Source organism: Kogia breviceps, chromosome 8, assembly GCF_026419965.1.
Source record: "Kogia breviceps isolate mKogBre1 chromosome 8, mKogBre1 haplotype 1, whole genome shotgun sequence".
NCBI classification, from domain to species: Eukaryota; Metazoa; Chordata; class Mammalia; order Artiodactyla; family Physeteridae; genus Kogia; species Kogia breviceps.
In genome coordinates, this window is record NC_081317.1 from 73013501 (window position 1) to 73028036 (window position 14536).

The 14536-nt window shown below is 47.3% G+C and overlaps 1 protein-coding gene across 2 annotated transcripts in view; it reads left to right on the forward strand.

Annotated features, from left to right (window-relative positions):
* Positions 1–7530, forward strand: part of ENTREP1 (endosomal transmembrane epsin interactor 1) — a 61374-nt gene extending 53844 nt beyond the window's left edge. For both annotated transcript variants that reach the window (XM_059072725.2, XM_059072726.2), the window contains 3 exons: positions 1012–1164; positions 3419–3711; positions 6662–7530. In XM_059072725.2, the coding sequence (XP_058928708.1) occupies positions 1012–1164; positions 3419–3711; positions 6662–6865 (650 nt within the window). In that variant the 3' untranslated portion in view covers positions 6866–7530. The remainder of the gene's footprint in view (positions 1–1011; positions 1165–3418; positions 3712–6661) is intronic.
* Positions 7531–14536: the final 7006 nt, after the last annotated feature.

Genomic DNA, 14536 nt, shown 5'->3' on the forward strand with positions numbered 1-14536 from the left:
TAAAATAAGATAAGCTCTCGTAAAGAGACAAAAAGAGTTTTACCTATTGCAGAGTGATTTGCTCATTTATAACCAAGGACCCAGGTCATACTGCCTTCACATGTACTGAATGCTGATTTGCAATGCTGCATTAAATACTAGAGTCCGTTTACAGTTATCCTTGTAACTTAAGGGAACATTGTTACCGCTTTCTCTCTTTGGAGAGGTTTTAAATGGCCCGGAGAACTGTCCACAGGACAAAATTGCAGATGGTGATCAATAATGGATCAACTTTCAGCTATTTTAGGTGGAGGTAATTTTTCAGCAGTGCCATTTAGAATGGGTTTCTGCTCTGTTCACCTTCCATCTTAAGTAGAATTATGCAGCAGGGTTCTGTTTCCTAAGTATGTTTTTAATTCTTCCATTTCTTAAAAAAAGTTTCCCAAACCACGAGTCAGCCTCACAAATGATGGGACTTTATTTTCCTGAACAGCAGTCATCCAATTCCAGAGTGGTTTGACTGATTCATTTAGTGGCCACTGGCTCTTTAACTTGGCTTTCTGGGAGTTTCCCAGCCTAGCCCTCAGACACACCCTCTGCCTGCATTGGCCTGCAGCCCCAGGGCAGCCACCCAACCTGTACCCGTATCACCTTCCACCTAATCAAGGTCAGCCTGAGTTGTCAGAAAGAGTGAAACGGCTAGGACCTTTCCAGTTGCTGCACCAGGCTGCTCCACTGCAGAAGATGCTAAGCATCTTTAGGCATTTTAGCATGGCTTCATTTTCTACTCCTGGATTTAAAGCTTTTTGTTTGTTTGTTTTAGGTGTGGAGGGGTAGTTTGAGGAGGCAGCATTTCCCACAGTGCTGCAAGATAAAAACTTACTGGGCCCACAGCCTAAGCAAATACTATGAACTGTATTACCCTTGTCCCAGAAGGTTTGGGCTCACAGGTGTTTCCTGCCCAACATTTTGGAGGTGCCAGCTGAACAGAAATGATTTCTGTTTCTCCTCTTTAAAAAAAAAAAATATCAGGTGGGGACATTCCTAACACACCTGGAGAAGAAAGCGCATCCATATCAACTCCCAGCTGCAACCAGCTGCGTCCGGCAAGGAGCCGGAGAGCTCTCCAGCCCCTGAGGACAAGATCCAAGAGTGACCCTGTGCTTCACCATTCTGCAGAGAGAGGTGATGTCATTTCCCAAGTTCTTCGCAGGGCGCTGTGCTTGTTTGCCTATAGGTGCCGAGTGGCTCTGACCACCCAAGGCCCTGCGGTTCAAGAGAGAGCTTGGAGGGGGCTAACAGGTCTTGGGAAAATCAGGTATTCTGCATGCACGTTAAGGATAGACATCTACCATGTCTTTTAAGGCTGGTAAGAATTTTTTTTGTTAAGTCACTGTCATGAGAAGCGTTTGGTTGCATGTGATACTGTGCTGGGTACCACACGAAGAAGACAGTGCAAACCTAGTTCTGATTCCCAGATGCTTACAGTCCTGTGGGAATGAACATTCTCTCTCCAGGAAAAAGTCAAAGGGGTGTATTTTTTACCCCCCTCTTCTGTAATTTAGCACTAGTTATCGTTTTACTGTGTATGAGTAGATTGAATTATTTAAATCTGACCTTGCTTTAAGAACTTTGGATAGAGCGAAGCTCTCGCACTCCATCTCTTTCCCTTTCTGTTTTGAGTTTGTGTATAGATGTTTTTTGACTAATTTTAAATTTTAATAGTTACAATTTTTTTAATTAAAAAAAATTTAAACTGAAAATGACATTGAATCTTCTTTCCTGAATATATGACTGCCTGAACATCTTCAAATACCTCTTCCTTGTAGAGAATTGTAAAAAATAGAGGAAATAAAGGAAGAAAATGAAAGTCTGTATGTAATCCCACCAGCACAGGCTTCTTTTGGTGACCTGTTCTAACAAGTTGCCTATGCTGTCTTCAAGCTCTATGCAAATACAGCTTTGCAAACCCTCTGGTCCTGCTCTGTCCAGGGCCCCACGTCACCTCCTAGTTGTATTCTGTCCCCCTGACAGCCTGTGTTGTTTGCTACAGCTCTGGACTGACCGTGTGGGAGCCAGAGGGAACAATCCTCTTGTCTCTCCAGCGGCTTCTGAGCGGGGAGGAGTCCTGCCTGGGACTGAGTGCCCTCTGGCCCCCCAGCTCCCCGGACCTGTCTTCACCGTGGGGTCCTCTGCCCCACCTGGCAAGCTGAGGACTCGGGATGGCCACCTGCAGCTTCCACAGGAACTTGGCTGTCTACACAGCTTAACGAGAGGTTTCCAGAACCCGCTCCCCTTCTGCAGCGCTGCAGGGGCAAGGATGACACGTGTTTACCCGTTGGAGCCCTCTGCTGTGGAAGGGACCAGGTCGCCTTCAAGCGACAGTGGAGTCCCTGACTCTGTCCTCACACATGAGTGTCTGTAGTGAGTGTTCCCCGAAGAGTCAGGTTCTCTGTGATGTGCACGTGGCAGCCGAGGAAGATGGCTGCCAACCCCTGTTTAGAACTCCTCATGCCTGCCTTTCTCCAGAGGAAAAGGAATGCTCCCCTTCCTCCACCTGTTTTCCCACCCCCTGCCTCCCTTCTTCCTTGAGTATCTAAATTCCTGCTTGTCAGACCTTCACTGACTGAAATCTCCAGTGTCGTGTACACTGAAGGCTGCTGGCTGGCTTATGAACATGTGGACACCAGGCCTGATTTCACTTCAGCCATCTGCCAGTGCAGTAATGTTCTGCCAGTCCTTATACCCTTGCTGAAGTAGTAGTCATGGAAATTAGCCTGTGGTGGATTTCCCAGGCCCTCTGTTGACTTCCAGAATGACGTGTACTTTTTCTGCACTAGATTTCTCTTTCTGTAATAGTCAGCCCTAGCGCCACCTCCCAGCCATGGTGTGACATCGATACTATAAGTCAGTACAGTGCCCCTGAGGATGTTTAGGACAAAGGTACTGTCAATGTGAGCAGAGCATTCCATTCATCCCACAAGTCTCATCTCTCCTCAGTTCCTCTCTTCCAGTGGCTTCTTCACCCTCTCCCCGGAACATTCTTCCATCAGTCAACCGTGTTTTCTCTGCCTGCCCAAACCATCTCTATATATTGGTGATCACCCCATGAAACCACTGCTCCATCATGATTTGCATTCTGGATGCTCTTCTCTGTCATCTGTCTTTACCTTGATGGTTGTGTTTTATGTGGCACAATAAAATATCTGGGGGACATGTCCTATTGAAATTACACTTCAGGGAATAAGCTTGTGTCATAGTTGTTGGGTTTTTTGTTTTTTTTTTTTCCCTCCTGCAAGAGGAAAAGCAAGATGTGCATGGCTGTCGGCATTTGTCACATATTTTCCACATGGAGTTTCGTGGTTTGTGCTGTTTCAGGTACAGACGTATGTTCACGGGGCTTGGCCAAAAGGTGCGTGTTGTTTGTCTCTGCCCACAGCCGTCCCCGTGCTCAGCTGTGAAGCCGCGACGCAGACTGAGGGAAGACCAGACCTGGCTGCGGTGACCTTGAGAAGAGGGTTGAGATCCCGAGCTTCGAGATGCAGACCGAGGTCTTTAATAGATTACAAATCTTACATGGACACCAAACTGCTGGTGGCGAGGTTCCTGGAGCAGTCCTCCTGCAGCATGACCCCGGACATCCATGAACTTGTAGAAAACATTAAATCTGTTTTGAAGTCCGATGAGGAGCACATGGAGGAAGCCATCACAAGTGCCAGTTTTCTAGAACAGGTAGTTTTATTATGAATATCAGGCATGAATCAGATGACTTGTTTCCGTAGCAGCTGAAGCGGCTTCTCTGGTTTCCTGTCGAAGGCACAGAAGGTTCATGGTCACTGTATCAAAGGGGATGGGGTTAGGAGGTCTGGGGAAGGAGAGGAGGAAGTTGCGTGCTTTCTTTTCACATGTGGTGACTTTGCCACAGCCTTCTTGGCCCAAGAGAAGAGAAACAGATTTTTCCGAGTTATGGAAGCATGCTTGGAAAAAGAAAAGGGAGCAGCTCAGGGATGAAAGCAAGGGCTATGGGCAGCGTGGAGTACATTTAACATTCCATTTTCTAAGTTGAACGTTTCCCTTGATCTGGCATGTTTTTTCAGCCCTTCGACAGTCATGGACATATGTGAATTTTAATACTGGCAAGATTCTGGGAGCTGTTCACGTTCCCATGAAATGTTTGGCAAGATTACCTAAGCTGATAGACTTAAAGGAACAAACATCTTTTCCTTTCCATTTATTAAAAAACACATGGCAATCCCCAAACAAGTAGCCTGTGAAAAGATAAAACCGGGCACGTAAATATTCCACTTGCGTGTCAGGTTTCTCATCTTTAAAGTGAAGTGTCGGACCAGGTGGTCTCTATACCCGTATCTCTGGGTGAATGGAATTTCCTTCCCTCTGATGAGAAAGTGGGAATGGGTCGCAGCTTTCCTCACCCACCTCTTTCAACAGCAGCATTTACCTTTTGGGTGTTCGCTCTGTAGCTCCATGTCTGTGGGGTGGCCGTTGGAGACCTCAGTGCACAGTGGCTCACGGGTGTTACTTGGCTGTGCCTGTGGGTATTATGTGCCCATCAAATACTTCTTGAGTTGAGTTGGCCTGATTCTCAGGGTCATTGCCAGATACTGGATCCTAGGTACGTTTTTCAGGCAGATTGAACAAATAAATCCCCATCTCACTTTCCTTTCTGTTCCCCTTCCCACCTGCTGGCCTCTTCTTACAGAAGCCAGAAGCCAGATTCTGTCCCATCCTTCAGGGAACCGTGGGGAGCAGAACAGTCTGATTACTCGTGTGAAGAGGTACATGAACCATGGGCCCTTTTGTTGTTTGCTTTCTAAAAAAGTGGTCAACCAGTAGTAGGTCAGCCTCCAGTTGGTAGCCTGTGTAGGAGAGAGATTTACACACACATGTCCCTGGTCTCCTCCAGATGTCATTCCCTGCCTCCTCCCCTCTGTTAACCCCAATTGCCTGAAAAACAGAAGCAAGTATTTGGAGCTGCCAAGTTCTGGTGAGGTAAGAGCTGGAGCATCTGCAGAGCTGTTGGTCTGGACCTTCTGCAAAGTCTTGCTTGATGGAAAATAGCTTTGGGGAAAAAGAACAAGCACTTAGAGTTCAACAGATGCTATCACTATAAATGTTTGCGAAGTCTTTGTGCACAGACTGGATCAAAGTTCAGGTACAGGGATTGTTGCGGTAGACTCTGGGCCATCTGCCGGGGCTTCCAGAACTGGATCCCAGTGGTGAGGTATCATAATGCCACCATCCCCCAGGTAGAAGGATGCAGGGACAAGGGCAAGGGAGCTTTTATTCCTGACTCTACCCAGCTTTGCACATTTTCACCTTCTCTAGTATTATTGGGATGTGTTTTTATATCCATTTTAATTTTTTACCAATATCAAAACCACTTGTCCTAACTTACCATGTAATAACAGTAGACATCTATGAATGCTGGAATTTTCTTCTTACTCAGGAAACAAAGACAGCCTTAAAGACAAATATAATAGAGTGTTAGAAGAATCTGATGTCCCATCTTTTGGGGAGATTAACCTTTTAATGATCTTAAAATCTCAGAATGGTGGAAACTAAACAAAAAGACATCCCAATGGTTGTTCTGTGATGTTAGATGGTAATAAAGCACTTGAGTTTTTCCCAACGTGCTAACAGCAATATAGGTCATACAGACATGACTGTGTAATTTTTTTTTTTCTTGCGGTACGCTGGCCTCTCACTGCCATGGCCTCTCCCGTTGCGGAGCACAGGCTCTGGACACGCAGGCTCAGCATCCATGGCTCACGGGCCCAGCCACTCCGTGGCATGTGGGATCTTCCGGGACCAGGGCACGAACCCGTGTCCCCTGCATCAGCAGGCGGACCCTCAACCACTGCGCCACCAGGGAAGCCCATGACTTTGTAATTTTAAAAATTGTATGTACACAGCAGTTCTCCTCTTATCAATCTCAGTTGGATTAGGGATTGCCCATTTTTGCTGTTATATGATATATTTAAAGTTATGTATGTGCTGCATTGCAAAATAGATCTAGCAGTAGAAACATTCTTAACAGCTTTTACAAATAAATTGGCCTAGTTTTTATGTTGTTTATCATGTTTTTTCTTAATTGAAGAGTTATCAGATCAATTAGAAGCATCATTAGTTTTAGCTGACGTTTTACAAACTTAAGCAGACCGGTGGTTATACAATTTTCAAGTATATCAGGATCACCTGAGTTCTTGTTTAAAAATACAGATGTCCAAACCCCGTTCCAGATTCCCATGTCAGAATTGCTAGAGGGGAGCAGGGAATCTACTTTTCTGACAGGCTCCCCTCCCCTCTCGTGATGTGCAGACCCAGTGAGAATCACTGGCTTAGACCACAGGGAAATTGGGAAAAAAGTGATGAGAAGAATGTTAAATATAAAGCAGGAAATTGCAATAGAAAAATAGTTAAGCGTGGTAGGTCTACAGCTGAAACAATAGAAAATTTGGGGTATTTCTTAGGAACTTCAGGAAGGAGCCAACATGTTAAGAGACTCTCTGGAATTCCAAGTGGGTTCCACCTTGGGAAAACACCCTTTTTTCTTTCCTAAGGCAACTAAACAAAATATTACATGGATACATGTAGGAGGCAGGTCTGAGGACCACATCTGGTGAAGCTTAACCTCTTTGTCACCCTGTTTATTCTCCCAAAGATCATGGCCCCGATGCAGCCCAGCACTTCCAGGGCCCTCGTGCTGCCCTCGAGGAGACAGCCTGGCCTACTGCACCTGCGGAGCTGTGGAGATCTGAGCACCTTTGTCCCCGCGGGGAGGCCGAGAGCCGAGAGGAGGCCCCGGCGAGCGGAGGCTGAGAGGCCACACAGCCTCATTGGCGTCATCCGAGAGACTGTCCTGTGAAGCTGCGGGGCCCGGGCTCCTGAGGAGCAGGAAGAAAGATGGGCCCTGGGAGGCACCCAGGGCCTCTGAGGGGATGGATCCCCTTCCTAACCCTGTAGTTTCCTGGCTGGGAGTACGGGTCCCCCTCTGGGTACTCCTCAGAAAGGGGGGCACTCTGGAGAACATTTATTCCTGCTCTTTGGCTCCCCTTTCTGCTGGCCAAGGGCACTCGAGGGGGAATGGCAAGTTATTCCGGACCCATTTGGCTTTTGGATGCCCCGAGTTGGAGGCCGTGAATGAAGCCGCATCTCCTTCTCTGCCCGGGACTGCCCTGCTGTGGGCGGAAACGGCTCAGGATTCTGTGCCCGCCGCACCCCTCGCGGCTCCCTTCCTCACTGAGTTCTTTCCCTGGCTGGAAGGGCAGATCTGCTGGGCGGCTGTTTATTTGCTGCCAAGTGAGAGTGGAACTGGCACGGAAGCAGGATGATTAACCCTGATATACTGCGATGGTCAAGCCTCAGGTCACTTTCAAATCACACTCTCTTTAGGAAAAACAGGAAACTTGTTTGGTGACAAATTTTATTGAAAGACATTTAGGGAGAGAATTCTTGTTGATTCCGTTTATTCATGCTTGCAAAACTAGAGACAGCTAAGGCAGAACTGAGAATAAAAGTGTTTACCTTGGACTTTCGGGCTCACTGTGCAACATTTGTTTATGTTTAGGCTGCCAGGCCCTACCTTACAATGGGTTTGGAACTTGCAACAGTGGTGGCCAGGGGGTCAGGTCCGGGCAGGCCACCAAAGCAGGTTAATCTCAGAAGCACCCAAGCCCCATGGATAACTGCATCCTTCATCCATTCAGTCAGTGCTTGGCTTCACTGAGCTGCCTTCTCGTGGGGTCATGAGCAATAAATCGGTAAAGTGATTACAGATTGAGGATTAGTGCTAAGGAGGATGGGGCCATTAGAAGGGGCTTCTCTGAGGAAACGACATATGAACTGGACTTGACTTTGAGGGTCAGGGAAGAGTATGTTCCAGGCAGAGGGAATGGCCAGTGCAAGGACCACGGTAACAGCAGCCCCGAGCGAGGGGAGAGGTGAGAGGAGCCTCAGGCTGGATTTTTTTTTGCCAACAGTGAGATATGATGGAAGAGTTTGCAACAGAAGAGTGCAGATTTAATTATATTTCAGATGATCACCGTGCCACGTGGGGACTAGTTTAGGTCAGGATATGGGATAAAGTGGCAGTGAGGAGCTAAGCAAAGAGGCTGTACACTGAGAGGCTGGCTGTCCTTGTCGGGTACCGCCTGGGCTCCGGGTACCGTGCTGGGGGCTTGACAGTCTCATGTCACCCTCGCAACAGCCTAAGAGGTGGAAGCTGTGATTGTCCCCATTGTAAAGATGAGGAAAATGAGGTTCAGTAACTTGCCCAAGATCACTCGCAAGTTAAGCGCTAGAGATGCCATTCTCACCCAAGCCGCCCATCTCCAGAAAGCACTCCATTCCTCGACCTCCCAAATAGTAGCAGTTTGCCATTTCATGTTTCTGTGAGAAAGTGGTTGCTGAGTCTTCTAGGTTGGTTCGTGGAAGCACAGACTTCCCCAGCTCCAAGACAACAAACAAGGCCAGAGTGGGAATTGGGGTGAGGTCAGGGCACTGAGTAAAGAAGAGGGGAAAGACCGGAGGCACGGAGCTGGGTTGCAAAGTGGGCTGTGGAAGTAGAGCTGGAAATGGGGGAGAGATGGGGGGCTGTGAACAGGCTGGAGTCTGGTCCAGTTTCCTTGGGGCGGGCTGTGTTTATGAAGGAGGTTTGTAGAGGCTTCCCAGAATGACAGTTTCTCCGTTCCCATCTGCTTGTGCCCAGGCACTGAACTCCCCATGCAAGTGAGCAGCCTTTCCTAGAAGCCCTCACTGTCAGCACCATAGCTGCCCACTGGGGCCTGGCCCACTTCCCTGGGGCAACCCCTGGCCTCTCTGAGGGTCTCTGCTGTGTTACAAGCCCATGCCTCCCCAGGCTTGCTGTCACTGTAGACTGACATGGTTGCTCTTTTCCTCCTTTACTGCTGTTTATTTTCCCCAACCCAGTGTCTCCAGATGTGGCCCAGGAGCGCTCAGCCACCAACTTGCTGCTCCCCCATGGCCAACGAGAGAAGGACTGCCTTACCCCTCTCAGCGTGGCTGGCCTTTCTCACCTTTCTAGGCTTCTGTGGTTTTCCCACTCCGGGAGAACACCCCTTTCTATCTTCCTTCTGAAGTCCTTACCACTCACCTCTGCCTGCCACCATCGACCTCCCCATATACCTTGAAGGCTCAGGCAAGGTAGGTGAGGGCTGCCCGCATGGACAGTGTCTGCTTATAACCTTAGGGGAACAATCACAGGGGTGGTCCCTGCCATCCTGAAGAAAGGGGAATGGCCAGCAGCAACCGGAAGAGAAAAGGGGAACACAGAAACTGAGGGCATCACCTGACACCTATCAGCAGGAAGTGAAGACCTAGCTCAGCTTTGAAGAATTGCCTCTCAGCCTGGAGATAGTCCCATGTATTTCCATGGTCTGAAGGTATTGGTGAACTCAGATAACTGACTTTTGTCTTCAAGGAATATTAAAGTAAAAAATATATATTATATATTACAATATATGTTTGCCCTGGGAGGGAACAAATTCATTTGCGTAGAAGCCACGCAATTCATCTCCCTATTAGTTTGCTGGGTGTAATATCCTTTAAAAAATTATTTATTTTATTCTTATTTATTTTTAATTTTTAAGAATTTTTTAATTTTACTTTTTATTGAAGTATAGTTGATTTACAATGTGTTAATTTCAGGTGTATAGAAAAACCATTGTTATAGATTTTTTTTTTAAGATTTTTTTCTATTGTGGACCATTTTTAAAGTCTTTGTTGAATCTGTTATGGCTTTTTGGCCGTGAGGCATGTGGGATCTTAGCTCCTCGACCAGGGATTGAACCCACAACCCGCTGCATTGGAAGGTGAAGTCTTTTTTGGAAGGTGAAGTCTTAACCACTGGACTGCCAGGGAAGTCCCCTTTCTTTCTTTCTTTATTCTTTTTTAGATTCTTTTCCCTTTTAGGTTATTATAAAATAGTGAGTATAGTTCCCTGTAATATACTGTAAAATACATAGGCATTAATAATGTGCTATTTATGTGTGTGTATAACTGAATGTACCAGGGAGGGCAGCTCTTGCACTTAGAGCACCTTAAGAATCCAGTCCAGACATGGTAACAAAACATCTCAAAGGTACTTATCAAAATTAGACCAGAAGGTTGATTAATTGGCATGAGAGGTGTTTGGAATATGTTTTCACTGGGGAAGTAAGTGATGTTCAAGATCTTGCTAGTTAGAAGCACTGGACAGTGTTACCTCTGCACTGGTGCGGAGTGGGAGGCTGGTTCCCACTTCAGGAGTCTGTCATGGCATGGAGCAGGACACAGGCTGCTCCTCCAGACTGCTGTTGCCTCTGCCTCAGCCGTTCACTCAAGTTGTGTGTCCCAGTGTCCTCAGACAGAGCAAGACTGGCCCAAGCTTACAAGCTGTTCCGTGCAGACTTGCCAGTGAGTGTTTGTGTCTGGCTGGCAGAATTTTCCCAAGACTTGCTTTCTCTGGAACGTCCCAATGAACGGTGAGGGGTAGGGAAGGGGTCCATGGTCCCTAACTGCCTGAGGTTCCCCATATTTACCGAAAGAACCAGCATTTGCTGAACAGCCACGTTTGCTAGGTCTGGTCACTCTACCCCTTCAGTTTGCAGATGGGGAAACTGAGGCAGAGAGCTAAATACAGAGCAGCAGCAGGAGGCCAGTGCTTCTGGCTCCTGGACTAGGGCTGTTGGTACAGGTCAGAGCTTCTCAAACTATTTGCAATGAAGAATTAGTTTTCTCCCCTCCAATCTGTCGCAGATCAAAAACTTTTATAAATTATAACAAACTGACTAAAAGCTATCTAAGCTCAAGCTACTATAACAGCATACTGTAGACTGGGTGGCTTAAACAACAGAATTATTTATTTCTCACAGTACTGGAAGCTGGGAAGTCCAAGATCAAACTGCTGGAAGATTCAGCATCTGGTGAGAACAGCCACCTTCCTGGCTTGCAGACAGCCACCTTCTTGCTGTGTCTTCACGTGGTGGAGAGAGAGGGCTCTGGTCTCTTCATCTTCTTTAAGGGCACTAATCCCATCATGGGAGCTTCACCCTCATGACCTCATCTAAACCCAGTCATTTGCCAAAGGTCCCACATTCAAAAACCATCACATTGGGGGATAGGACTTCAACATATGGATTTTGAGGGGACATAAACATTCAGTCCATAGCAATGATTTACCAGGAAAAAGAAATAACCGTAATATAAAAAAAGACATACAAAATACAAGGCACCCCAACCTTGAATTAAATAAACTTTATTTTTAAGAGCGGTTTTAGGTTCACAGCCAAATTGAGTGTTCTCATAGACCTCCTGTCCCCACACAAGCACAGTCTCCTTCACAGTCAACATCCCTCACCAGAGTGGTACATGCGTCATAATCCAGCCTACATAATCCAGCCAAATCCATAGTTTACACAAGGGTTCACTCTCGGTGTTGTATATTCTGTGGGTTTTAACAAATGAATAATGACATGTATCTACCATTATAATATTATACAGAATAGTTTCTCTGCTCTAAACATCCTCAGTGCTCCCCCAATTCATCCCTCCCTCCCTGCAGCCCCTGGCAACCACTCATCCTTTTACTGCCTCCATAATTTTGCCTTTTCCAAAATGTCATATAGTTGGAGCACACAGCAGAGAGCTTCTTCCAATTGGCTTCTTGCAGTTAAGTCTATGTGCATTTGTTTCCTCCATATCTTTCGGTGGCTCAGTGGCTCATTCAACCCCCTTATTAAATTATTAGATTCAACAGTCATAATAGAACTCAACCCAGTTAACATTTCAAAACACCCTCAATCTGAACTTGCTCTTGTTAGGGACCAGTAACAAAGAGTTCTTGGCTCATGTGCAGCCCACACTTTGAGTGGTTCTGGTTGGGGGTTCTCATTCTAGCCTGAGTTTCCCAGTTCTGTGTGATTCTATGTGAACATTGATGGAGGGGGGCGGTATTAATGGACTGGGAAGGGGAGGGCAGGAAGACACCCTTCCCTCTGCACCCACGTGTCTCTAAGGGTGCCTGACAGCTAAGGCTCCTCTCACAGAGAAGTCCACACTGAGAAGGTCTCAGGCTTTGGTGAATCCCTCAGGATTAGGAGGAACTGGCAGAGGAAAGGGACAGCTGTTGCCTCCACCCTGCAGGAGAGGAATTGGGGAATCAGAATAACGGAATGCATCTCCACCTCCCCCCAGGCACAGCTGGATGCAGAAGAGAACAACGAAGTGTGGGCGAGGCTAGGGGCCTGGACAAGGGCATCTTTGTTTACATGGTTTTCATCTCTGGGGTTCTGCAAGGGAAGACAAGTCTGGGGCCAGAAGGTACCACATTTCTTCCATTTCTCTCTCTCTGCAGGAGCTTTCATCCTCTCATTCATTCAGCTGGTATTTATTGAGCTGCGGAGTAGCAGGCAGTGAGCCAGGTGCTGAGGAGAGAATGCTGAGTGGTGAGGGGGGGGACAGACCAATAATAATAATAATAATAAATGCAAAGTTACATTTCTCTTGCCTGCTTCTGATAGCTCTGAGGGACTGTTCCAAAGAGGTAAGGGAGGGGCCAGGGTATATATGAGTTTTTGTTGAAAAAAACATGTAGTACAACATCAAAAGATTACTACTGACTGATCACAAAAAATCAGACATCTCAAGGTAATGATTTTAGTGTTTTTCTGTGTGTGAGAAGATGCAAAGTTCTGGGCTGTTGACAGTAGTCCTTAGATATGCATCTTAACTATCTAGAGCTAGTATCCTGTTTTCCTCCACCCTGAATTCTCCTCAGTGCTCACAATTAGGGGCAGCTGCAGTGACTGATGGCTTGATGGCGGGCAACATTCTTTGTTTACTGAAATGGCAGGCAACATTTTTTTTTTGGTCTGCAGAATTATGGGAAGGTAAAGGAAACACCACTGGAACCCACGGGAATTGAAACATTAACACCAGTGTATCACTGCAAAATAGTAATCATGACTAACATTTATTATGAGCCTTTCCAGAGCTATCTTACTAGCAGGCAATCTTCACAATAACCTTCATAATTCACTAGTGTATGGTCAGGCCACCCAAGATGGCTGTTCTCTTGCCCTCGGTATAACCCCTGCTTGCCCAGTGCCTGCTTCACCTATACTCTACTCACCTGACTGATCTTTTCACATACTCGCCCCAGGCCCCAGCTGAGGATTGTTCTTATCAAGGGGGCAGTGAGGGGCGTGCCCTCTGCCTGTTTCCCTGGTAACCAATGAGCCCACCTGCTGTCAGTCCGTCTATAACTAGCAGTCTCCCTCCCCACTCGGGAGCGCAGCCTGCTTCCGTCCTGCTCAGTGTTGGCCGCACACGGTGGGGTGTCGCTCCAGGACCTTGCTTCAGACAAGTAAGCTCCCCCATCGGTTAAACCATTGTCTCTGTCGCTGACCCCGGGCTCTTTCTTCGGTCTTGAAGCTGGGCGAGAACAGGCCTTGTAGGCCCGCGGGGTGCAGCCCATTAATTGGAGGAGCAGCCAGGAGACCGAGGAAGCTCCTGTGAGCGCTGAGATGTCGGGAAATACAGGACGGGGAATGGAATGTTTCAAGGGTCGTCCACTAACTCATGTGGCCCAGAAGTTCCAGGGGTGATCCTGAAAGTTGCGGGGGAAGTCCCAGGGTGGCCGTCCACCAGTATGTGGGGCTTGTGGTGGCTATCCTTGCGGAATGGGGGCTGCCAAGAGAGATGGATAACAATGGCCCCTAATGGCTCTGCTATTGCATCCAAGTGAGCCTTTTGTAATTGGTTTAAGTTATTGGTTCCTCTAGAAGAAACCGGTATTTCTCTTCTTGCGCCTTTGAGATGTAAATGACTTACCTGGGTTCTCAGGAATTTTAATCATGTGTGATCTATAAGAGTGAAGGGGGAAAAAAAAGCTTTTAGGTAAACTCTACAGGACTAATTATGTTTTGGGAATGTCTATCTAAAATAATCTTTCCGCGGGCTTCCCTGGTGGCGCAGTGGTTGAGAGTCCGCCTGCGATGCAGGGGACGCGGGTTCGTGCCCCAGTCCGGGAAGATCCCACATACCGCGGAGCGGCTGGGCCCGTGAGCGATGGCTGCTGAGCCTGCGCGTCCGGAGCCTGTGCCCCGCAACGGGAGAGGCCACAACAGTGAGAGGCCAGCGTACCGCAAAATAAATAAATAAAAATAAATAAATAAATAAAATAATCTTTCCAGGGCTTCCCTGGTGGCGGAGTGGTTGAGAGTCAGCCTGCTGATGCAGGGGACACGGGTTCGTTCCCCCGTCCGGGAGGAACCCATATGCTGCGGAGCAGCTGGGCCCGGGAGCCATGGCCGCTGAGCCTGCGCGTCCGGAGCCGGTGCTCTGCAACGGGAGAGGCCACAACAGTGAGAGGCCTGCGTACCGTAAAAAAATAAAATAATCTTTCCAGATTTTGGAAACTTGAAACTATAAGGGGTTTTTTTAGCTTTTTTAATTGACTTATAGTTGATTTACAATGTTGTGTTAGTTTCAGGTGTACAGCAAAGTGATTCGGTTATACGTATATACATTTTTTTTT